The sequence below is a fragment of the Tachypleus tridentatus genome, chromosome 9 (assembly GCF_004210375.1).
Source record: "Tachypleus tridentatus isolate NWPU-2018 chromosome 9, ASM421037v1, whole genome shotgun sequence".
NCBI classification, from domain to species: Eukaryota; Metazoa; Arthropoda; class Merostomata; order Xiphosura; family Limulidae; genus Tachypleus; species Tachypleus tridentatus.
The window spans coordinates 37,577,183-37,601,860 of record NC_134833.1 but is presented as its reverse complement, the minus strand read 5'-3'; the positions used below and the strand labels follow the sequence as shown (position 1 = coordinate 37,601,860).

The window sequence follows — 24,678 nt, the reverse complement described above, 5'->3', positions numbered from 1 at the left end:
AAAGGCACTGGAATGACACGTTCTTGCAGAGCACCAACCAAGAAAGCCCCCAAAACAGTTGTACGAAATTATTTAAACTCATTAGGAACTTCTGCAGAAAATCAATCAAAGTTGAAAGATGGACAAAAATGTGCATCTCTTATGTATGAATTTGGTACCACAGATGATGATGAGGATATTGGCAGTGATGAATGTTTTGTAGTAAATAGTTACAAAGGTCATAAGACTAAATCATCAGCTGGAGTCTCAAAAAAGAGGAAAGACTCGAACACAAAGGACCCAAAGGGATCTAAACATTATGTGTGATTCAAAGACTACTCAGCCAGAATTACCTGGTTTGTTTATTACACCAATGAAATCCAGAAAACAGCAGCTCAAAAGGTATCCAACTGCTACAGAATTGGATACAAGCAGTGAAATTCCTGAAAAGATTTCAGATAGGTTAACTCGGACAGATAACTTAGAGGAAAAAGACATTGGAGATGATACTGTGCAAAAAGTGTTTCACAGTCAAACAAAAAAAAAAGTTTTGGAAGTATTATCTCCAGGTTTCAACAAAGATCCTTTGTTTAACATTGATACCATGTGTCAGATGGAAAAAGAAAATGGTTCAGATGTTTTACACAGTGAAAAACAACTGAAGAAACGGAAAAATAAAACTTCTAAAGACAATAACTCTGTAAAAGAGGTTCCAAACACAAAGAGAATAACAAGGTTAAGAAAAAAGCAAAATAAAGAGTCAACAAAGATGACTGTAGAACATCCACGAGATGATGATAGCTCTATTTTAGATGATGTGCTGACATCTCCAGTTTTAGAATTTGCTTTAAGTCCAGATATTCCTCTGAAAGACTCAGAATTTTTCAAAAACTGGTCACCTAAGTTGTCAGAAATTGAATTAATTGCATCAGAAGGACAACAGTTTCCTATCAGGCCAAGAAACAAACAAAAATCTGTGACATTTTCTCTTGGTAATGATACTTTTATGTCAAAAATATCTGATGTTGGATCTCCAGAAGTATTTCGAGTAACAGAAGAAGCTCCAGTTACTAGTTCTGTAAGAAATAATTCTTCAAAGAGGAAATCTTTGAATAAAAAACATACTAAAGCTAAAGATAAGAATTTAACAAGTTCCATAATAATAAATTCTGAAAGTCATAATATCAGTGATAAAGAAGAAGCTACATGCAGTGTTGTTCGCTCTTCTGTTTCGGACTGTAACATAGCATCACTTCTTTCTTGTCACGAAACTTTAGATGTGAGATCAAACTTGGAGATTTCTCCACAAAGTCATCTTACTGAAAACTGGTGTGAAGAAAATCACAAAGGTTTGTGGTCAAGATCTCTTAAATAATTCTAAAAACAAAAGGGCACAGAAAAATTGGATATTTTAGGTAATGTAAATCTTAATTTTAGGTTTTCTGATATGTCTAAAATAAAGTTTTTTAGTTTTATCAGTAACTAAAAAAATTCAATAAGTAGTTCAAACCATCCTGAACTGCATGTGCAATTTAGTAAGACTGTTTCACAATACTTATTAACATTCTTACATTTGTATAAATATATAAAGTAGTTATCATTGTAATGATTTCTTTTCTTGAACAATTAGTATATAAAAAAACAAATTTGCAGGGTAAAAAGGAAATAGGCTAGCTATTAAGCAGTAATGATGAGAAAACCTACTTGTAGAGAAAAATATATATGTAAAAATGGCTGGTTTGGGTTGAGAAAATTTTTTATGTAGAGGAGTAAACAAAGTTTCGACCTTCTTCGGTCATCATCAGGTTCACAAAGAAAGGGGTAACTGACTGATAGCTGACCATATGTTTGAAGGGGGTTGTGTAATTGAGTGTAAGAATGTAGAGGGCATGCTTAGATGTTTGAATATATTTTTTAATATACAGTTAAGACAAAGTGTTCATAGCATAGTTTTATGGCTGTGTTTATTTGGTTTTTTAGTATGTTGAGTTTTTGTTTTTTCATGTGCTGAGTCCCAAGGAATGTATAGTCCTGTATGGGTGATTTTTCGGTGGATTTCTGTTTTGAATTGCATGTCGGTTCTTGTAATTTTAAGGTTAAGAAATGATATTTGATTGCTTTCTTCCCATTCACATGTGAAGTTAATGTTGGGATGTATAGTGGTGGATGTAATGCTGTGTTAATTGCTTGTGTTTCAACTTATGTCAGGAAAATATTGGCTAGAACAGGTGATACTGGGTTGCCCATGCTTAGGCCATTTGTTTGTATATAGTTGTGGTTGTTGAACATGAAGTTTGTCTTCATCATGGTGAATTCTATGAGGGTTGCTAATTGGTTGCTGGGAATGTCTGTTGATGGGTTAGGGTCTTGGATATAGAGTTCTATGGCTATCTTGCAGGCTTCAGCAGTTGGGAGTTCTGTAAAGAGGGATATAACATCAAAATTGGCCATTAAGACTTTATGATTAAGTTGATTAAGATCAGACTTGAAATTAAGTCTTTGAATAAGCTGGCTGATGTTACATATTTGGAGAATGCCCATGCTGTGTATTTACCAAGACTGTAATTGAACAATTCATATGTGAACATTATTGGTCATAATGGACAATCTGGTTTGAGGTTTGGGGATGCTATATATTTGTGGTGTGTGTGTGTGTTGGTCTTTGTGTAGGTAGGAATAGTGTTTTTGAACTTGTGTTGGCTTTTCTCACTTTTAGTAGTATTTTGTTTAGTTGTTTTTGTGTGTTTTTGTTGGGTTTGTGTGGACTATGTTCCTTGGGACTCAGCACATGAAAGAAAACAAAAACTCAACATACTAAGAAACTAAATAAACACAGCCATAAAACTATGCTCACCAGATAAAATTAATGACAAATTAGACAAAATAAAACAATACTTCATCAACATCAATAAATTTCCTCCACAAACTAAAAACGCACGCACGCACACACACACACACACACACACACACACACACACACACCTAGACAAAATCAACTAACAAAGTAAAAATATTTCATGAATTTAAAAAAAAATCACAATTATATACCACTGCATACCATATATTCCCAACATCAGCAGAAAAATAACCAATATTTGGCAAAAACTAGTAACAAAATGGCATTGGAGGTAATACCAAATTTATTTGAAAACCAGGTACAAAACTAAGGTCCATACTATGTAAAAACTACACTGACAAACATCACACCAGTATTATTTAACAGATGCAATGTGATAACTGCTCAGACTTCTATATTGGAGAAACAAGTAGAAAAATGAAAACCAGATTCAAAGAACACAGTCACCTTCACACGTTTTTGAACCCTGCAAATCAAATGCACAACCATAGAAAACACCCAAATACTAAATGAAGAAACAGACATAAACAAATGCAAAATTAAAGAAGCCTTACTTGTACAATAACTCAAGCTCAAAATAGACCAATACAAAAGAACACCTTTATACCTATATTCAAACATCTAAGTACAGCCTCTACATTCCTACACTCAGTTACACAATCACCCTTCAAACATGTGATCAGCTATCAGTCAGTTACCTCTATCTTTCTGTGTGAACCTGACAATGACTGAAGAAGGTCGAAACGTTGTTCACTTCTGCACATAAAAAATTTTCTCAACCCAACCCAGCAGTTTTTACATGTATATTAGGCTAGCCATTGCCTACTCATTAGTATCCACCGACTGTGCATCCAAAAGTTCTGAATATGAGGGCTGTGTGTCCACAATAACAGTTAGTCAATTCCAGTTATTTGGTTAGATAAAAAATGAAAGTAGTTGTTGCTGAATATTAGCTTTTCCTTGAGTCATCAGTTCAAAATTAGAAACGTGTTTAGAAATAGCCATTTGTGACACTTTGCACAAAATTTTAAAACAAACAGGCTACAAATCTAAAGTAAGTTTATTGTCCATGGTTGTGCAGAAAATGTCATTCATCTGAAGAATCCAGTTTGATTGTTGGAAATATAGAATTTCAATAATGTTGACAGTTGTGCTTTAAATAGTAATAAACTTGTTTAAAATTATATTACTGATTTTCAATAAAATTGTTTTTATTGTATGTTACATTAACACTGCAAATGGTAGGGTAGGTTGTTATAGATGAACTACATGAATAAATATAACAAATTATAGGCCTTGTTTTCTGGCTTTGTCATTTGCTCCTTAAGAGTATCTTTTTAGTATATAAACATTTTAGTTTATTTAATATCTGTTTACATGTATTTTATATGTACAATTTTCCATTAATTTAATCTTGTCAACAGTTTAAAACCTTTTCATTTTTCATGCATATGTTAAGGTCAATTAGTGATTAACATTTTTTTTATCACTTGGAGTGATCACAGTTCCATCTATTAAATACACCAATAAAAGTTACAGTGCAGCATTGTTGTTGAATGTTTCATGGTATGTTATAATTTGTAGCTTTTCATTTGTTTTTTATAACTAGGCACTTTGTTAATGAAGGTTAAAGAAGATCTGTCTGAAGCTTTATCACTTATACAGCATCATCCTCCTTGTCCTTTGTATGGTAACATTTGTCAATTGCTGTCTCTGTTGAGTGGTGTAGAGGTAAATTTTATCTATTTTTTCCCCTGTTTTAAAATGTGCAGTTATAACTGATTTGTGGTTTGACAGCATTTCAGTTCTGTAAAGGTCAAAGGACCAGTAATGGAAACCTTTTGAGCTAATCTTGGGTAATATTATTAATGGACAACTACAGTTTTAAGTTGTGCCAAGCTATCATAAACCACCTAAATTGATGACAAGAAGAATTACTGATTCAAACTTTCTTCTTACCCTTCTCCTAATAACATGAAGACATAAATTAAAAACAGTCATTAAGTATACAATTGTAATAAAACTATATTCTGAAACTGTTAATGTTTCAGAATAATTATTGTTTATAATTGTATACTTAAAAATGGTTGTATGAGTGTTTTAATTATTCATATTTACACAAGTAGTTTGAATTTAGGCTTTTAATATGGGGATGCATTTGTTCTAGTTTTCATTGTTGATTTCAGTTTCTACAGATCAAAGAAACCTTTTAAAAGCATGACATTTGACATGCATGTATATATTCCATACCTTGAAACTTTTGTAATTACACCAATTGTAATGATTGGCATTCAAGTAACAGGATTGTTTCCTTGTCCATTTGATAAATATAATAATTCTGTCAAAACACGTTTTATAGTGATACTGCTACACTTGCACTAATCATGAGCTGTCTTATAATGAAATCCTCTCATTTAACTGACTATATATGTGGAATACTTAACAATATTATAATGTTATACAGTTTAATGATATTACATCTTGAGATACAATATTTTCACAGTATATATTTTTATAATCTATGAAAATCAGTCAGGAAGGAAAACTCTAACACCAAGTTACTAATTATAGCATGGGGAATTAAGATGTATCCTGGGTTTTGAGATATTTAAAGTAGATGTAGAAAACACTAAGGATAGACTGTATGCCACATAGGTTAATTTGCATGCATTGCATAATAAAGAAAAGCAAATATGAATGTTAAAGCCCATGACATCTCTCATCTATGGTATTTTTCACTTTCTGCAGCTAATTGTATAAAAGTGACTACTTAGAAAGAAACAAAACTAGCAAGTTATTAACAGGCCACCATAAGTAATATGTAAACCTTATATACAAATTATGCTATTCAGCCACAAAAATGGTAAAAACGTTTGTTAATTAAACTGTAATTGATTAATGGACCATAAGTGATAAGGTCCAAAATATTATACTAAAGATTAAAAATATAGTATTATTACCAAAGTTCTTAAGTGTTATTTCATCAACTACCTTGAACAACCAACAGGTAACTAACATCTACTGAACATAAATGCAACTGATTATTGACACTAATTTGTAAATTCGTTTTATTATTTTTTTGTGTTTTTCTTCTTGCATTTATTTTGTCATTTATTTTTTCATGGTTTACATAATTATAACAAACATTATCTAACTGTTTTAAAGTGCTGTTTGCTATTCTTTCTTATGAGGCATATTTGTTAAATTGCTTTGTTTTTTCTTACTATTTGCCCTCAGTGGTGCAGCAATATGTCAATAGACTAATACTGCTAGAAACTGAACTTTCATACCTGTTGTGGGCAGAGCACAAATAGCCCATTGCGTAGCTTTGTGCTTAATTCCAGTCACTCATTCTTACTGTGAGTGTGTGCGTGCCAAGGTCCAGTATAAATAACATTTCAGTCTTTTATTATGTTTCACAAATATTTAAATATTTTCTTGTTTTTGATTCACTGCTTCTTGTTTACAAAATTTGTTAACCACCATCATAAATAAACAGAATAACACCAGTTGTAAGAAGTGTGGAGAAGTGTATTGCATTACTCTCTGTACAGATAATTGTGCTTGATACAAGATTTGAGTTTCAATAATGTGTACACTTGGAATAAACATGACTATCTCACTGTCAAACACTTTACAGTCACAAATAGGGAAATGTGTTGTCAGATTTGAAGTCCCGATTGAATAAATGGTAATCGGATATAACCATACATGTTACTGCATTCTTCTGCCCAGATCCAACTATGTTGGTGTAAAAGTCACATGGAAAATAATTTAAGCATGGAATATAAAATTTGAAAAGTAATGTGAATCCTTTATTTGCATACTTTTAATGTTTGTTATTGTAAAATGTTGAATTTTGGGCATTTTAGATTCTTGTACACAACACAGTAATATTAGGTTAGCTGAGAAATGCTCAAACAAGTTACTATCACCTTATAATTAAGCTATGTATAGCCTTGGGTAAGGAATTTCTCTAGTATATACAATGTATGCTCATCTTTGTATTCTTGACTTTTGTACAGTGAATTTTTTCATTTAACATTTATTTTACAAAACCTGTATCGTGACAAATTTAGTATATTTGAGCTTGTCAGTCAGACAAGTTTATTTTAGTCATCTCAAAAGTGTTGCCTGATATTACACGAGATTGTTTGTTGCTTTTAAATCATACACTCTTGAGATATATAATATTGAATATCTAGTCTCAAATTCGATAGAATGGTCACTTTACATTTGAACTATTTATAAACATTGTTACAGACTGCAAGTGAAAATTATTTTATAGGTAAGAATGTAATTGCACCTAAAAAAAAAAAAGGGGGGGGGGTGAAAGCTTATATGGACAGCAGTCTCCTTCATCAACCTAACTGGACCAATAAGAGATCACAAAATTCAACACTCAATTGAACATAATATGGGATTTATTGTCATGGGTGATCCATGTTCTTCATATTCCAATTAAAAATTATACATAGTCAAATATAACATCCTAGAAGTACTTTTAATGCAATTGGTGCAATGTTCTTAAACTGATGTTAAATATGTATAGTAGTTTATCTCTAAGTAACATTTAAGTCAAACCTAAATTTTCTATTGTATTAGAATACCCATAATAAACAAGTTTTAACAGTATTTAATGGTAACTAGAATTGGAATGAACACCAAATATACAAAATATTATATAGATCAATACCTGAGTGGTTTCTTAATTCATCATTTACATTAGAATTATCTTTTTAAACATTTTTAAGTCATTTATACACTAAGTTACTTGTATGTCCAAGGTATTTTGTTAATTTCAAAGCTCCTATTAATGTCACAATATGAACAAGTTCAGTTTCAGTTGAATGAAAACATTATTCAAAAACTTCTTAAGATGCACTCCACTTACATTATTTTACATTATTGTCTTTAACATGTATTTTATACGCATCTAATTGTAATTTTTCTATTATCAAAAAGTTAATATCAAATTTATTGTTAATAGAAATATGAATGCATAAATGTCTGGTTTCACTGCAGAAGTTTGGTTAATATATCTGAATGTAATAAAGTGCAAGGGTTACTTTACTAATCTGTATTTCTCAAAAGGGAAGTTAATCTTGCTTAAATCTAAGTATAAAATTTGAATGGAACTTGAAGGGCTGGTCACTATTCTAATAAACACCTGTAATACCAATATAAACAAAACCTTTTTCACCCTAAAGTGTTGTGGATTGCTGGTCAAACTTAAGGAATGCTTAGAAAAACAAGTTATTGATCTCTTGCCTCATAACTTTTCCTGGTTTAGTTTGTTTAGTGCTCCTTTGGTGAAGACATTTACGCCCAGTCCTTCACTTCTAGTGACACTGAAACATGTCCCATCTCCATAGGGAAAGCTTTTATGAAGCTCAGGGACATCACTAAGAGTAAATAGGTCCTCCTGTGACAGTTCTTATTTATGCCTTCTAACAGTAGTGTTGAAATGTGTTACTTTTATTTCCCTCCATTCAGCTTGAACAAAAAGCAAACTTTTCATGTTTTATAACTGAAAAATAATTTTGTAACAAAATTAGTTCCTCTTTAAAAGGTTCCAATGAATAAACATCTTTTGTATAGTATATATTCTGTACACGCAGGGGTTCCATCAGCCAATAAGGTACGAGTGCTATGTAGTAGCTGTATTTTTACTTGATCTCTAAGTGTTAATTGTTCAAAGTCTACATTCATTAAATCACCAGTTCTCTTAAAATATGACTGCTTCACCTATTAACATAGCTTCCTTGTCACCAAATGGTTCTTCACAGTTCTTAATCTCTCCTATATGTATGTACATTTAAACATACACATCACTTATTGCATATAAAGTTGTCATTAAGACTGTAAAACTTAAATTTCACAACATCTGTGTATAAAACATGTTACATGACAAAACTGAGCATTTCTAGTTTTCTAACAAATTTGTATTGAATAACAAGTGTATCAGACTTGTGTATGGTTAAATCTTTTGTGTTATGTATATATGAGACTTAAGTTTTGAAGAAATGCTACATTCTTCAATTCAACCATAAATGATATGTTAATTTAAAATTTACAGCTGGTGTAATTTTTAATTTGAACCACTTGCAGGACAATGGATTCCCTGATGTAGAGAATCAAAGAATTGCAGCAGCTCATTATTTTAGTGAAAGTGTTGCTGTTACGTTGAGACATCAAGCTTCCATCTGCTTGACAAAAAAAATCAGGTAAGACCTATTTCCTTTGGTTCTGTGACTTATCTCAAGTCATGTAAATAAAGTTAAATTTCAAATCTAAAAACATTTTCTTAATTAATAATTGTATATCTGTGATTTACATACTCTTAGCAGGTCTCTGATAAAGTATCCTATGCTTTCCATGTGTTATTGGTAGCATAATTGATCCTGTCTTAAATTTATTAGGTAGTATTTTCTTTTCAATAAGGGAAGTTTTGAATCTATTTAAATAAATCTTAAGTTTAATGCATTAAATCAATTGTAAAGTTGTTTGAGTAAGCATAACCCTGCTTACTTCTTACAACACCTATGTATGTAACATAATGTATAGTTGAGTGTTAGTAGCCTTACAAAAGATTTATATTAAATCATTTGAATAGCATAGTTGTATCATGCTTTACAGCCCATGGTTAAGTCATCTTTTGTGTTGTATGTATATATAACATAATGTTAAGCATATTAGTTTCAAGTAATAATTCCTAACTGGTTGGAGCCCTAGATAGGATAAGAATGTAAAGTTACTACTATAATTTGTTGAATATTAAAAACTAAAATTATTTCACTGTCTTATAACATGTTATTTCTTTCAGTGAATTGGTTAAATTAGTAATATTTAACTAATTAAACCTAGGTGGGTGTCTCAAATGTAGTTAGTGTAAACAAACCAAACAGAATATTAAGATTTAATGTGCTTTTATAACTTGCTTCAGTATTAAAACTGTAAGTGATAAGGCACTGTGAGTGTTTTAAATAAGACATTTCAAAACCCATTCAGCTGAGTGTACACAAATTATCATCCATAAACTTTGTAATATCTTAATGGCAGTTGAACCCCCACAGTTTTGGAAGATTGAGCTGTTAGTCACTTCATTTTCTATTTTAATACTCTAATATTTTAGGGCTCATTTTGTTGCACTTTTGTTTTTAATTAGAATATTCTGGCCAGGTATGTTATTGATTGCATTGTGTAAAGATTAAGCATAATCTTGTATTTAATTCATTTTTGTTCTCCAATGATTTTAGGTATTCTTACAAAATCAGTGGAAAATAACTAAACATGCTATTAAATTTATTTCATAAATTCTTAAAATACTACCTTGTGCATAACACAAAACTAAAGACCAGTTCTCAGAGATCACCTAAAAAATTAATTTTATTTCTTGAATTTAATTAATGCATTTGTTTATCTCAGAAACACATCTGCAGCAGTTGAAGTTATTCCTGTGGAGACTCCACTCTCCAAGGAAAGTCAGAAATTCACAATTGAAGTTACTGATAAAGTACAAAAAGAGATACTGCAATTCAGTGATGATCAGAAGTTTCAAAAGATCATGGAAAGAATTGATTATATCCCTAAAGGTGAATTTAGTTACCAAAATAATAGGAATTCCATTTAGTTTTGATCAAACATCTAGTGTTAAAAGAAACAAGAATAACTAAGAAGTAAAATTTAAATCATTTCATAGTCAAAATCTTATGGAATTTGGTAACTATATTTTCATAGATTACATTTATTATTATAGGTTGGACAGTGATTCAGGTATGTGCAGTACCACAAGATTTTTGTCTGACAGCAAACTTCTCTTGCTTCACAGTACCTGACCTGTTAGTATGTAGATATAGGCATGGACAGAATCCAACTTTTGTCTTGTTTAATAGCAGTCAAGACACTCAGGTTTGTTTCTTTCAAATATGGTCAAAGAATTATCTGTGAACCACATTTAAAGTTACTGAAGTACTCACTTTTATAATAGAAACTATTGATTTGAAAAATGCAGTTTCTCTTAATCATTAAAGTTGTTTTTTTTTTGGTTTCTGTGGGCATTGAAATACTTGTTTTATTTTTGGAATAACATTATTTTTATCTAATTAATTTCAGCTTTCCATCCAGAAATGTCTAGAAAGCTTTTTCAAAATTAATCTTTTGTTTGTTTGTTTGTTTGTTTACTAGTATAAATCACTAAAAATTAAGCCTTTTATGCTATATCAGCAACATTCTCCTATAAACATTATCTGTAACAGATGTCATTACCATAAAAGCTTTTGAATATTCTTTGACAACTGAAGAGAGATTTATTAACACAAATATACTTTTATATTTTGCAAAGATTATAGGATATTAAACAAACCAAATGTAATATCTACATAACTGTTTGTGTTGTATTGTACTCTGAAACAATATAAATGCACTCTCATGAAGTCCATTGCTTTGACTCTGGAGTTAACATACTTGTGACTATCTTTTTTCTTTTCTTTTTTTCGTTTAATGTATTGTTTAGGTATATTCATGTTGACCGAACATTGTTGCATAAGGACAAAAGCTCTTCTAGTCATTTAAATACACATGCTACACTTTTCCATTGGACAAAAGTGCATTGCTCAAAACTGTTATAGTAGCTTTGTATTCTCAAGTTCATTGGTTATAGTTTTTTTTAAGTTGTTCATGTGGATTATAAGCAAAAGATAAGGTGTTCCAGATGTCTGTCCTGTCTTTTTTTTGTAATTTTAAGCAACCTTTTAAAGTACAGTGTACTAGTAAATTATAATTCACATCAAACATCTTTGAAAACTTGCACTTATTTCCACCTTAAATATTTTTCATGGTTATTTAACTTTTTATTTAGTTGTTTAATGAGCATTGAATATTAGTTTGTAGCATTACAACAACCTTGATTTAGCATCTGCATGGATTTTATATTACCCAAGTTGTAAATTGTTTTATTAGATCTTGTTCTGTTAGTTGTAAAAGTAGTCCAGTTCTAATCCTTACTGTTTTGTAGAATAATTATAGCAAAAAGTAAATCACTATAGAGTAAATATAAATTTATAAACACAATATGGGCAAAACATCTTAACTACCTGTGTCACTCAGTGATAAAAACCAAATTCAGTCTCTTCTTTACTAACTTGACTCCATTCACAACTGAAGTTGGTGATTTAAAAACCTGCTCATCACAACAATCTACCTTTAAGTTTCCTCATAAAGTGAAAAAGTTAACCATTTAATCTAATGGAGTGAATCATTCAGAATAAATGACTTGAAATACTATACTCAATACCAACTTATTTCAGTCATATACTTAAAACATTTAACTGTGTTTACACATTTACCTAAACTACTGAAATATAATAAGACATTTTTAAGTTTTTTACAACCACTGTGAAACGTATTGCATTTTTGCTGTCTATTTTTATTTCAAATGTTTTTTCGCTAGCCAAAATTTCTTTTTAATACAAAACTATGCACTCTCGCACCTTGTGGTTGCTTTTAATCTAAGTTTAATTGTACATTGTCAAGCCAAAATTTATTCTATTCTGAGTGTATATGTGACTATTTTTCTGTATATTAAGATATTACATTTTGTAAAGTTCCATTGTAAAGAAAGAAATCACTCAAAATTGTGACATTTATCTAAAGATTTGAAATATTAAAATTTTATTTTTCTAAAACGTGTATATCTTTGTCTACCATAGTAGAGTAAATATTTACTGTAGTTAATTGTGTTTTGAAGTATTGAAGTTCACTGTCTTTGTTTTCTGTTATAATTTATGTGCAGGTTAAACAGGATATTTTTCAAAGCTTTTCACTATTGTTGTGCTTACAATGTGTATTGAAGTAACTTTTTATTTATTGTTTTTACACATCCACTATGCTCTCCTAAGCTTACACTATCTCTTACATGTGAATACTTAGTTCTGAATGTATTTCTTATCAATTTTGTAATATAAATCTAATCTAGCAAACAAAACCTGAGAACAGGTTTGTTTTTGCTTCTTTTGGGTTTTTTTTTTTTAACTGGGCAGACTTTGTTTAGTGTAATAGTGTACTGCTGCTTCCTGGCCCATAGCATTGGTAATTACAAAGACTAAATAAAATGAATTATAGTTTCAGACAAGCTTTTTGAAGGAGTTTCACACAATCTTAGAAGAAAGTGCAGCCACAATGCAGAAAGAAGACCCTAAAACTTGGTGGACAATTCGTTATGCCTTGGACAATCGCTTGAAGGTCTGTTATTAAGTCAATACACTAATGAAATTGAGGCATTCTGTCTGATTAAAAGCCATGCAAACTTTGAAGGTTGTTGTAAATTTATTTAATGTTGCTGTTTTTCTTAAAATACAACTAAATTTTATGTTTACAGACCATAAACAGTTACTTTGGAAGGGTTGTTATTAAGAAGTTTGAAGTTTAATGGTTATTTCCATTAAATGTGGTAAAGAATGGACAATCTTTTGAAATATTGTTAATGTGATGATAATGATTAAGTTTTGTAGTTTTACAAAAATTGCATTAATTCAGTTTTTATTTGCACATTTATTAGCACAAAGCATTTTACATATAATCTTTAGTTGTCATTTTTTCTGTGCCCATAGCCTGTTAGTACTTTAGTACTTGTAATGTGAAACCTATCACTGAACAGGTTCCCTCTTTCAGCCTTAGGGACATCATTTTATTGATGGTATTTCCACTGTTCATTGGTAAAGAATTGGTGGCAAGTGCTGCCAGCCACTTGTTTATCATCTTGGTCAGTAGTTTGAAATTAAAAACTTTCCCACATACTGTAAGTAGTTTTGTCATTAAAAAAAAAAAAAATCAGGCATAATGCTTTTGTTTGATTATCACTAAATGGAAATTTAATTAAAGTAAAGAAACTTAAACTAATTTTAAAGAGTTGATGAAATAAAACTAAATTTTACATGAGGAAACAACAATATCTTAGGCTGATATTTTTCCTTTGAAAGCCAGGAAACACCATTCCAAGAAACAATTGATTTCTTATAGTTTAGTAAGATGCAATCATACTTGGGTTGTCTCTTCACCCATATGTCACAGGTGCAAAAGAAGTCTTGTGGCAAGAAGATGCTGACCACCACATACAGTTATCCATTTAGTAGCTAAGACAATGTAAATTGGCACTTTTATTAGAAACAATCCAACTTGGGATATTTTTCTGTATTCTTAGCAAATTCTTGTTCCCTTATCAAGTACAGGAATATATTGTAACAGCTGGTTACATTTGTAACTAATATTGATTGAAAAATAGGATTATGGTAGGAGATTTAGTTGTATAGGTAACTTATTTTGCTATTAAGTCAACTACTCTGAAGTAACGTTTACTAATATATAACAAGTAATTTTTAGTTCAGACCTAAATATAGTTTATTACTTCCATCAGGGACTCATATTAACTAGTATTTTGAATTTATTTTGATTAGATCTTTGTTTTGTAGCTATAATGTTTGTAGTTTAATAGCTGTACCTATGTTCCAACTCTATTTTTCTCTCTCCTATGAATTTAATTTCCTGGCTCAATAGGTTACAGCTCACACATGGGACATTGTTTTCCAAAATTAAACTTCTTATGGAGAAGGTTGTGTTTTACCATAGTCAAGCATATACCTGAAAGGTTGATGCCATGATATTGACTACCCACTTGTAAACATAGTTAAACATTATCCATTTTTGGTTTGAAATTCCTTAACTTTGAAAATATTAAAATTAGCTAGAAAAACTTGTTGCATAAAAAATTTATTTCAAAATGCTTAAACCTAAGTTTTAAAAGTTACTATAATTCTGAAGCTTAAATAATTTCAGGAACTAACAGAGAGTATGGAAAACATGTGGCTTGGCTGTTGGAAAGGTGTATTCCTTGGAAAGGTAGATGATGAGGACTATACCTCTACACTTAAAAATACCATTAAGAATTTAGTGGAAATGACCACTAGTCAAGGTCTTCACTGTAGTCAGCAGGACTTGTTAGAGGTCAGTGTTTTTGTGAAGACAGTTGATAAAAAAAATCAAAAAAATCTGGTGGAGTAATATTTGCTGATTTCTTTACTTCAAAATTTAACTTTTTCTTCAATGTAAAATTTAATCTGTAATTGTATAATTTATATTCTATCTTTTCAGTCATATAAAATAAATTATGTTCAGATTAAATGGAGAAGAAATAAAAAAAAAAAAAAGCATATTTTAAAAATGTTACATAGATTCTTCCTCTCCCACTGCAGCTACTTTGAGAGAAAATGATTGACATATTCTTTGATTTCATACCTGGAATAAAGAACACACTGAATTCTGTATTAAGTTATTAATAAATGCATGTTTTGATACCATGAAAAATGAGCTACTTGAAAAGAAACTGATGCAGAGCTAAACAAATTGTGTTAATTAGTAATTATAAGTTAGGTGATAGTATAAAAATTGTTTACTCATTTCTTTTAAATTCAGAGTTTGAATCTTGTTCAAACAGTTGGTCTCATTCATGGTATCATTTTTCCTTTTTAATGCTTATCTTGCCAGACATGACTTAACTGATAAGACTCCTATTGAACCTAGGGCTGGCATTTTCTGGTTTCTATTATGCTCAACTTACAATCTGTAGGTCTTGGATTGAAACCTAACATCAAACATGCTTGATCTTTTAATTATAGAAGTTTTGTAGTGTTATAATTCATCCTGCTATTTGTTGGGAAAGAATAGCCCAAGAGTGCAGTGGACGGTGTGAACTAACTGACTTTCCTTTAGAGCCTAGACTATCACTTAACACATTAGGTTTCATGCAAGGTTGCTCTAGCCACTCATAATTTTAAGTTTTTATAAACTGTTTTGAAACTCCAGAAATAAATTGCTTTCTTCATGTGAAATTTTGTTGAAGAATCTCTAAGCTAAGGTCTTTAGCTAACAGATTAAATTTTTCTTTGAGATTTATTTTGCTGATTTTAATGAAAACAAAAAAGCTTGATTTTTTTTTTTGCTTGAAATATAATTTGTAAATAATAAAAATGTTAAAATTTTATTGTTATCAGTTGGTATTATCCTGTTATGAATCTTGGAAATATTTGAGATTGCCATAGTAAACTATGAGAAAATTTTGTGCTAAAGGCGTGCATACTTCTGAGGCATTTGATTGGTATTACACTAGAAGAATAGAACACTATTATTAGATACAAATGATAGAACCCTAGCACGTTTGAAACATTGAACTATCTACTTCAGGGGCAAACTTGGAATGGTGATTAATCTAATGAGTGATACAAAGTGAGTTAAATGATGTTGTGAAGGCCATCTTGTTTTCCATGGAATGTTTAGTATATTTTTCCATGTACTGTTGTAAGTGTATTCCATTTTTGTTATAGTATGGTCAGCTACAAGAGTAATTTGTAAAAAGGTGTTAGGGAGATCTAGCTTTATAAATGGTTAAAAATGAAAGTAATAAAACTGTACTTAAATACAAGTAAAATAAAGGTGACATTTGGAAACTTACTGAAAGATAGATGTTAAGCTAAATGATATATACAAACAGGTATTGGAATAAAGTAAATGGTCTTAGATGAAACAGGCTACAGAAAACAGTAAAAATCTAAAACCACAGCACAAAGAGGTTATAAAGATATTGCAAGTGGCAAACATGTTAAAAGGCTAACAATGGTAGAAAAACATCCTAAAACACAGTAAATCTAAAGTTTCAAGTAAATTCCTCTTATTCTTACTTTTAACTCAAACATTTCATGAATTCTGAAACATGTTCATCTTAATGATCTCCTTAAACAGTTTTTTCTTAGTTTCCTGTTGTCTCAAAAAAGCAGAACTCTGAAAGGTATTCCTGTTCACATGAAAGTGAATTACTTCCAACCAAAAAATGGCTTTCATTTTTTTTCCATTTGGTTGTTCATACAAAGATACTTATTTCACACACCCAGTTTTTAACACAAACAAGCTGACAAAAGCTTGGGAAATGTAAATAAACTATTTTTGATTGACCAAATGTAAATTCACCATTTTTATTTTCATGTACATCTGACCTCGTGATACTCAAAGTAAAAAGCAACAGTTGTGTTGTACATTGGAATTTATTAAAGAAAGAAAGGTTTGTAAAAGCTTGCAAGAATCCAGAATGTAATTGACATATCTAGAGGTATATGCAGTTTGTAAAGTTTCAAATGGCATCCTATTTTTAAGGTTAGTTTTATTTAAGGAACTGAACATATAGATTATTATTTGGAGTTGATTCCTCATGGCAGGTTATCTGTACAAACTTGTGTTGCTCTGAGGATATGGAGTTTATAACAGTGACAGTGCAAACAGCCACAGAATGTTTACGTCTGGCATATGACTTGATGTATTGTCTTTGGTAGCTGCCTTTATATGTAAATTTATACAGATAACAAGAACTGAAAATTTCTTGTACCTAAAAATTCATCCACAATAATTTTACTTAATGAATGTTGTATGAATGTTACTTTTGTGTAAAACTATATTAATTTCTAGTTATTAAAAACTTCTCATCTATTTATTCTTATTTCACATTAAGTAATTTAACAGATTGATGTAAGATGTCTTCAGTTTATTCTTTTGTTTGTGTGGAAAGAAAATAATACTTTTATGGAGTTGAAAATCATCTTCTGTTTAACTATCTAAACACTACTGTGTTTCTTCCATAGATTTTAGTTGATTCCAGCAGTCAGTTGAACGACAGTCAGCTGTCTTCCTGCATCAATCTTTTGTGGAAGTTGAAAGCAACAGATTCTGTTCATCAAAATATATTTAAAATTATAAGGGACTCTGAGAAAAAGCCATCAAAATTTCACAGTCGACAACCTGTTCTGCTTATTCTTGACAAGGTTAGGTTCAATGTTCAGACTTCTTTGATCCTCTCTGAACTGATAGATACTTAAGTTGAGTGTACATTAGCATATCAAATTTAAGTAAAAATGCTAATTCTATTTCAGCAATATGTAATACAAAAAAATACTTCAGAAATACTTTCTGCTAATCCCTTGAGAATATAATTGTTTATCTAATCCCTTGAGAATATAATTGTTTATGAAATGTTTCTCTTATGTAAATAGTAGTTTATAAAAATGTGCTTGAAAAACATTCTGAAAGTACTTAAAGTGCTTGAAATTGATCAAAGTAATTAATTATGAACTTTTGTTTGAAAGGTACAGAATGTTTTATGACAGAACTATGGGTAAGCATAGGTAGGTTAACAAATTTAGTAGACAATAACAAAATATTCCAATGACTCAAATCATTATTTGTTAATCTTTCTTTTTAAATTTATTGTATTCAGATATATCGCATAAGTAAAAGAACTTGTTTGTCAGAAAGAAGCTGACAGATATAAATTTATCTTGGTTGGTTATTGTTAGCAAAAATACTTTACATCGTTTTGAAAGGTTGGGTTTCAGGTCACTGGTAAACCTGTTGATTTTAAAAGACGTGTTGGTGAACACCAAGTGTTTATTTAAAATTTGGTATTCAAACAGATTTTAAGATAAAAGGAAGAAACTATTTTTAAAATTTTGGAAATTTTGTGTTGAATAATTGGAAAAACTATAATGAAATACATTCTTAATGAGTGTTCCACAAATTGAGTAAAAACTTTAATAATGAAAAATAAAAACTTCTAAATTCAAACTTTTTCTAGTTTTATTTTGTCACATTATAGATAAACTGTCTCATGAAGGGTAAAACTCTAAATCTCACAAAATAAAAATATTTTTCATTTAGATGTCCTTTCTTTTATATTTAAAAATTGAAATATTTTATTTAAAGCCAACACTAGATGGTATTTAGTATGTATGTTTTAAGCTTCATGCAGTTGGTTAAGTATTTCTATTACGTTGAGGGAAAAACTCGGATCTTGGTGATGCCTCTCCAGTTCAAAAAGAGTTAAGAAATTTTCATATCATTTACACTAGTGTATTAAAGCAAATATCTTATGCAGTAAATTTTTAATTAAAATATTGTAGTTGTTTCAATCATAACCAAAGAACTACAAATCTAAAAATATCTATGGTAATGAAGTTTTTGTTTATTACATTACAAACAGTTTTTACTATAGCATTTTAACAATCTTAAACTATAACTACAGATAACTACTAATTGTAAATGAGTGAATATTTCAAATTAAATTTAACTTTGGTGAAAGCAATGTGATAACATTTAATGAAAACCTAATTATTTTAGGATCACTGTAAACCAGTTCAATTATTATACACAGAATCCATTACAATGTACATCAAAAGTAACTGCTGTAAAACATTGATAAGTCTTAAACATTTAAAAAAAAAAATTTTGTTCTATAAGCTTCATGATTAGATGTATTAAATACAAACTTTTTGAAACTTAGCTTTATGTTTATACATTGAGAAAAGAGTTCAGAACAGTCAGTAGGTCCCATACATGTACCAGACTCGTAATTATAAAATAGTTTTTTTGGAATCATGCTAATTTTACTTAATTGAATATGATTTTTAAAAAAGTCCTATTTTTTGTACTGTTTACAGATGCAAATTATTGATATAGTGTAAAAATGTAGTTGCTACATAACACAAAATGCAGGTACTTTTGTTATGATTAGATGAGTACATCAGCTTTAAATAGGCAGAAGAGTGTAGTTAGCAGAGCTACATATGGCCATCCAAAATTAACAAGGAACTAAATATAGTAACTGGATTGATAAATATTTTGGATGAAAATCACTTTTCCTATAAACTTTGTATTTGGAAAGATATATGTTCATTTGTTTCAAATATTGTGAACTTGTATATGTTTCTTTAAACATAATGTTAAACTTTGTTTTATATCACCCATTTAGTCCATAATCATATATATTTAGAAAAGAACAGAATGTTATATTGATCAATGGGAATTGAGATTTTGAGAAAGTTTCTAATAAAAAGTACAACAATTTTTGTTTGTTTATATCATTACAATTAGCTAAAAACTTTTTTTGTAAAATGTTTTCATTTTCAGTATGTTCAACCTTTACCATGGGAAAGTTTACCCATGCTCCAGCACTCGCCAGTCTCTCGCATTCCTTCATTACACTTACTTCATTCCCAGTTGTCCTTGTATAAATTATCTCCCAATGCTATTTTTAATCGGGGCATCAACTCCACCAAAACTTATTATGTATTGAACCCCAGCAATGACATTCCTCACACTCAGAAGAAGTTTGAGGAAGTTTTTAAAAGGTAATTTTCATTGTTTCTAAAATGTTATTATTCCAAAAAAAGTTTTTTTTTTGTGAACTGTAATGTAAATATGTAGGTAAAATTCAGAAGTTTTTGTCTGTTAATTATGATGCTGATTTATTTATAATTTCATAATGTTTATTTTGTAAAATGGAGGATGCTATTATTTTGCACCTTTTTTTTTTGAGGCTATGTTGAATTACATTTATTTATGGTTGATTACCATTGAAGTACAGTTGTCTGATATTCAGACATTTTAATAGTTAATCCATAAGTCATACAAATGTATGTTTATTCAGTTGAAATTGACATTTGTATTTGTCACAAAGTTTAGTTGTAGATCTCATATTTTGAGATAGGTATGGCACTAACAAATTGTATATACATAATTATATACTTATAGTATGGTGATTATATCACTCTGAACATTTCCTTGAAGATAAGAAATTTAAACTATATAAGGTAATTTCTGGATAAACTTAATTTTCAAAAATTGCTTGGTAACTGTCATTGTCACATTTGTTATAATGTGATTCATTTCTTTAGTATGAAAGGATGGAATGGAATAGTTGGACAGAAGCCCTCTAACCAAGAGTTATCAACAGCTTTGACTGAAAATGACTTATTTCTGTAAGTTCATGGGCTTATTATTATTGTTGAACTGAAAAATTAAAATTGTTTCAGATACTCTAATATGGCAGATGTAATAATGTGTTAAAGAATAGATTGCTCTGATATCCTTTAGAAGTAGCATGCAGGATTTGCCAAATACTATTTCATAGAGCAATGCCTGTACTTGCTCTGCCTTTGGCTCAGTCTTAACAAGAAAGACTAGGCACAATCCTTAATATAAACAGTCAAGCTAGTACTTGAACAAATGCTTGCATGTTTAACTTGAGAAAGAACTATTTGTACCATTTCAACTACACACTAATGCAGAACTTAGGAGTTACAGTTAGCAAAATAAATTTTTTGACAATAGTTATTAAAAAACATTATACTCCAGATAATTAAAAGCAATCTTTTAGTTTTTCCAATGTTGTACCTTTGTGGCTGATTCAGGATGAATACATAACTGCTTGCCAAGGCAAAATTTTGGTGAAATTAAAAGATCTTTTAATTAACTAGAATATAAAAGTTGTTTATTTTACTAATTTCATTATTAAAAGGCACAGAGAAAAATAGTGAACTTTAAATCAGAATGAATCACACCTCTAAAGTCTAATTTTATGCTAAAAGCTTCAAAAATCTATAAACCTATGTCAAAGAAGAAAAAAACATGTTAAGGTATATCTATGTTCAGGTCATGTGATTAAGCTATAATACAACATACCAGATTACAAATTTAGTTTTTTTTATTGTCTCAATATACTTGATTTCACATTCTAAAGTCATAGAATGAAACATTCTGATGTATTTATATCATTACGTAAACACTGACACATTGATTAATGATAGAAGTTATTGTTTCACAGGGTATCAATAGACCTTGACCTAAACACTTTTCTTGCTCTTTAAAATTTTATATCTTATTAAATACTGATGCAATAAGAGTTAATTGAATCTTATGAGAGAAATGTTTAAAGCTTTATGTTGCAATTAGAACTTTTTCTCTATTGTTGATTGTGCTTAGTCTGATATTCATGATTATACACAAGTCTAACACAGTTGACTAGACTAGAAGTGTTCATAATTAAACAAATAGTTTTGGCACAAGTTTCACAACCTCTCCAGCATACACGTTAGCACACTACACTACATTCAACCAAATTCAAACTGAGTACCATTTGTATGTTGATCGTACATGGTTATATAACATTTTACCACCACCCCCTCCTCACTCTATCTCTCAGTGGCACAGCATTGTCAGCAGACTTGTAACCATGGAATCTGGGTTTCAATACCCATGATTGGCATGGTGTTGCTTTATGCTTAACTTTAAACAATTTTTTAAAATTATTTCAACATTTTTTTAATTACAAACATTTTATAATTGGTATGTTGTAACATTTGTTTACCAAGATTCACAAAGAAAAATTTAAATGCTGAAATTGTTCTACATAACTTTGAGGATTCTTGTCTATGAATAACATGCTTATCATTTTTTTTTCTTAAATCAAAGACTTGAATATATGTCTAAATGTGCTTGCTATGATTTTAGTTTCTCAATCACAGGGAATTTTGAAACGTAGCTGAATGTGAATTATTTTCAAGCTCATAACTGTACTTGTTACTGGTACCAAAAGATATTCCCAGGTTTATTATAATGTTGTACAAAACCAGTATGTTAATTTTGAGTCTGATGGTATCCAAAATGCTTTGTTACACGTTTTTCCACCTCCAAGGCTTTCTTCTTTGAAATATGTTTTGTTCTATGTTTATCATTTATGATAAACTGCAGTCTCCCACATCAGGTGAATGCTGTACCTTTTCAACTTCAGAGTTGGCTGTTTTAGCTCTCACTAGTAAAACATTTCTGATTATTCAAAGCACCTCATTCTTCTTATTTTTCAAACAAGGCTTGTTTTCAAGTCTTATTTTACAGTCTTGAATTCTAAACCATAGCTAAGCATCAATTTTTGTAATAATCCAATTTTTTGCACCTACTGCTAGCAAGATTGAATCTGGGACTTCCTCTATAATAAGCAAATATAGCCAAGTGAAATCCCTAGGTTTCCTTTTAAAATGAACACCTTTAAAATCCTTCATTTACCAGGGACCTCATCTGTCCCTGAACTCCCACTCATTTTTCTCCACAATTTTCTAATTTTTTGGTACATCACAAACTTGAAGTGATCTTTCATCCCAGTATTAATGATCCTAGAAGTGTAAGAAAATCTCAAACACAGTGATGGTATGTATGTCAGTAATTAATCACAGACTATATTACTGTAAATTAGACCAATTTTAAAGTGCCTCTGGTGAAAAGGATATGACTAATTGATTTCTGTTTATATGAAAAATCCGTTTTAGTATTCAAGGTTGAAGTACAATATGGAATATACATATTTTTTAATGTTTATTTTATGTGCAGTATGTTTTGTTCTGTAGTGTAATACATTTGAATGTTAGAACATTCAGTATTGGGTTTGCTTCAGATATTGTGGACATGGGTCAGGACGTGTTTATCTGGCTGGAGAGAGTATTGAAAGACTACAGTGTCGTTCAGCTGCAGTACTTATGGGGTGCAGTAGTGGAAAGTTGAAGGTGTTTGGACAGCAACTAGAACCAACAGGTGTTGTTCTGCAGTACTGGTTAGGTGGCAGGTAAGTGATGCTATTTATTTATATTGTAATGCTAAGTTTTTTATTGTTTGTTGTATTCGTAATGCTAAATTCTGTACAAGTACTGTTTTGAAAAATTGTAGTAACAATATATTTGGTAGGCAAAAACTAGTGATAAAATTTTGTTAAATACAACATTTGGCATATTTCAGTTTAGGTTTTTACTGGCATAAAAGTATGTTAATGAATAAATCAATCAACATTTTTCAAGTATTGTGCAAAAATGTCAATTTTCTGTCACATTTCGATAAGTTTTGCCTACCATGGCTGCTAATGTGAGCACTTCTACCAGGAGGCTGAGAGATGTAGTAAAATACACTGATGATATTGTGCCTATTTAATAGAAGTATGATATTCCACAATTATTATCAGAAGATTTTTAAAGGGCTGCACCATTAGGTTACTTATATATTTAAAAAAAAAAAAAAATTACTACACCACTTAGCTGTTTTGCAAAATGCCTCTACATATTTAATTTACTAAGTTAATATTAGTTCTAAGAAATGTATATCATTTATGGATGTTTTCTTTTTTCCTTCTTTTATCTGCTTTAGTCCATGTGTTGTTGCCAACTTGTGGGATGTGACAGACAAGGACATCGACCGATTTACAGAATCGCTATTAGAACTGTGGCTCCCCCAGTGGAAAGATAAGACAAAAGACAATCAAGCTTCCTTTATCACAGCTGCTCTTCCTGTTGCTAGACAAGCATGTAAACTCAAGTATCTGATTGGTTCTGCACCTGTCATATATGGACTACCTGTATTTACTGTAAAATAGCTTAATGTAATATACTTTGTAATATTTAAACTTGATGTTATCAATATAGTAGCAACAGATAGTAATCTGCTTAAAATTGATAGCAGTCATTGTTTTAAATAAAATCTTGTGATCTATCCACCAAAGGATACAGAATTTAAGAACACTTCTCATGAGCCAACAGTAGAAGTGGTAGTTAAAGTTCAATAAATATAACTGTATTAGAAGGGTTATAAGGATGAATTGATTAAACAAATATATAGTAAGTTACATAATGAAAATGGAATTAATAATGACTTTCTGTATGTTGCTTATGCTGTTTTTCACATTTTAAAAAAAAATGTTTACTTGTGGTTCATTATATGTACCTTATCATTATCAAAGTACATAAATTTTGTTGTTAAATTCATCCTGATACCTTTAAGTGCTATTATACAAGTGGCAAAAATGCTAGTTTTGTATCACCTAGGTGAAAGTGAAATTCTGTATTTTGTCTGTTTCCAACTTTGTATAAGAATTGTCATTGAATTTGTAATTTTTAAACAAACATGCTGTAATAAAGGTGTTTTTTACTGTA

The 24,678-nt window shown here is 30.1% G+C and overlaps 1 protein-coding gene across 1 annotated transcript; it reads left to right on the top strand.

Annotated features, from left to right (window-relative positions):
• Positions 1–298: 298 nt before the first annotated feature.
• Sse (extra spindle pole bodies like 1, separase) lies at positions 299–24,678 on the top strand. The gene is made up of 12 exons (XM_076453800.1): positions 299–1,328; positions 4,446–4,567; positions 8,948–9,063; positions 10,265–10,431; positions 10,596–10,747; positions 12,959–13,078; positions 14,669–14,836; positions 17,518–17,697; positions 19,838–20,058; positions 20,605–20,688; positions 23,157–23,324; positions 23,897–24,678. The coding sequence occupies exons 1-12, from the start codon at positions 299–301 to the stop codon at positions 24,120–24,122; spliced, it is 2,754 nt and encodes a 917-aa protein (XP_076309915.1). The 3' UTR covers positions 24,123–24,678.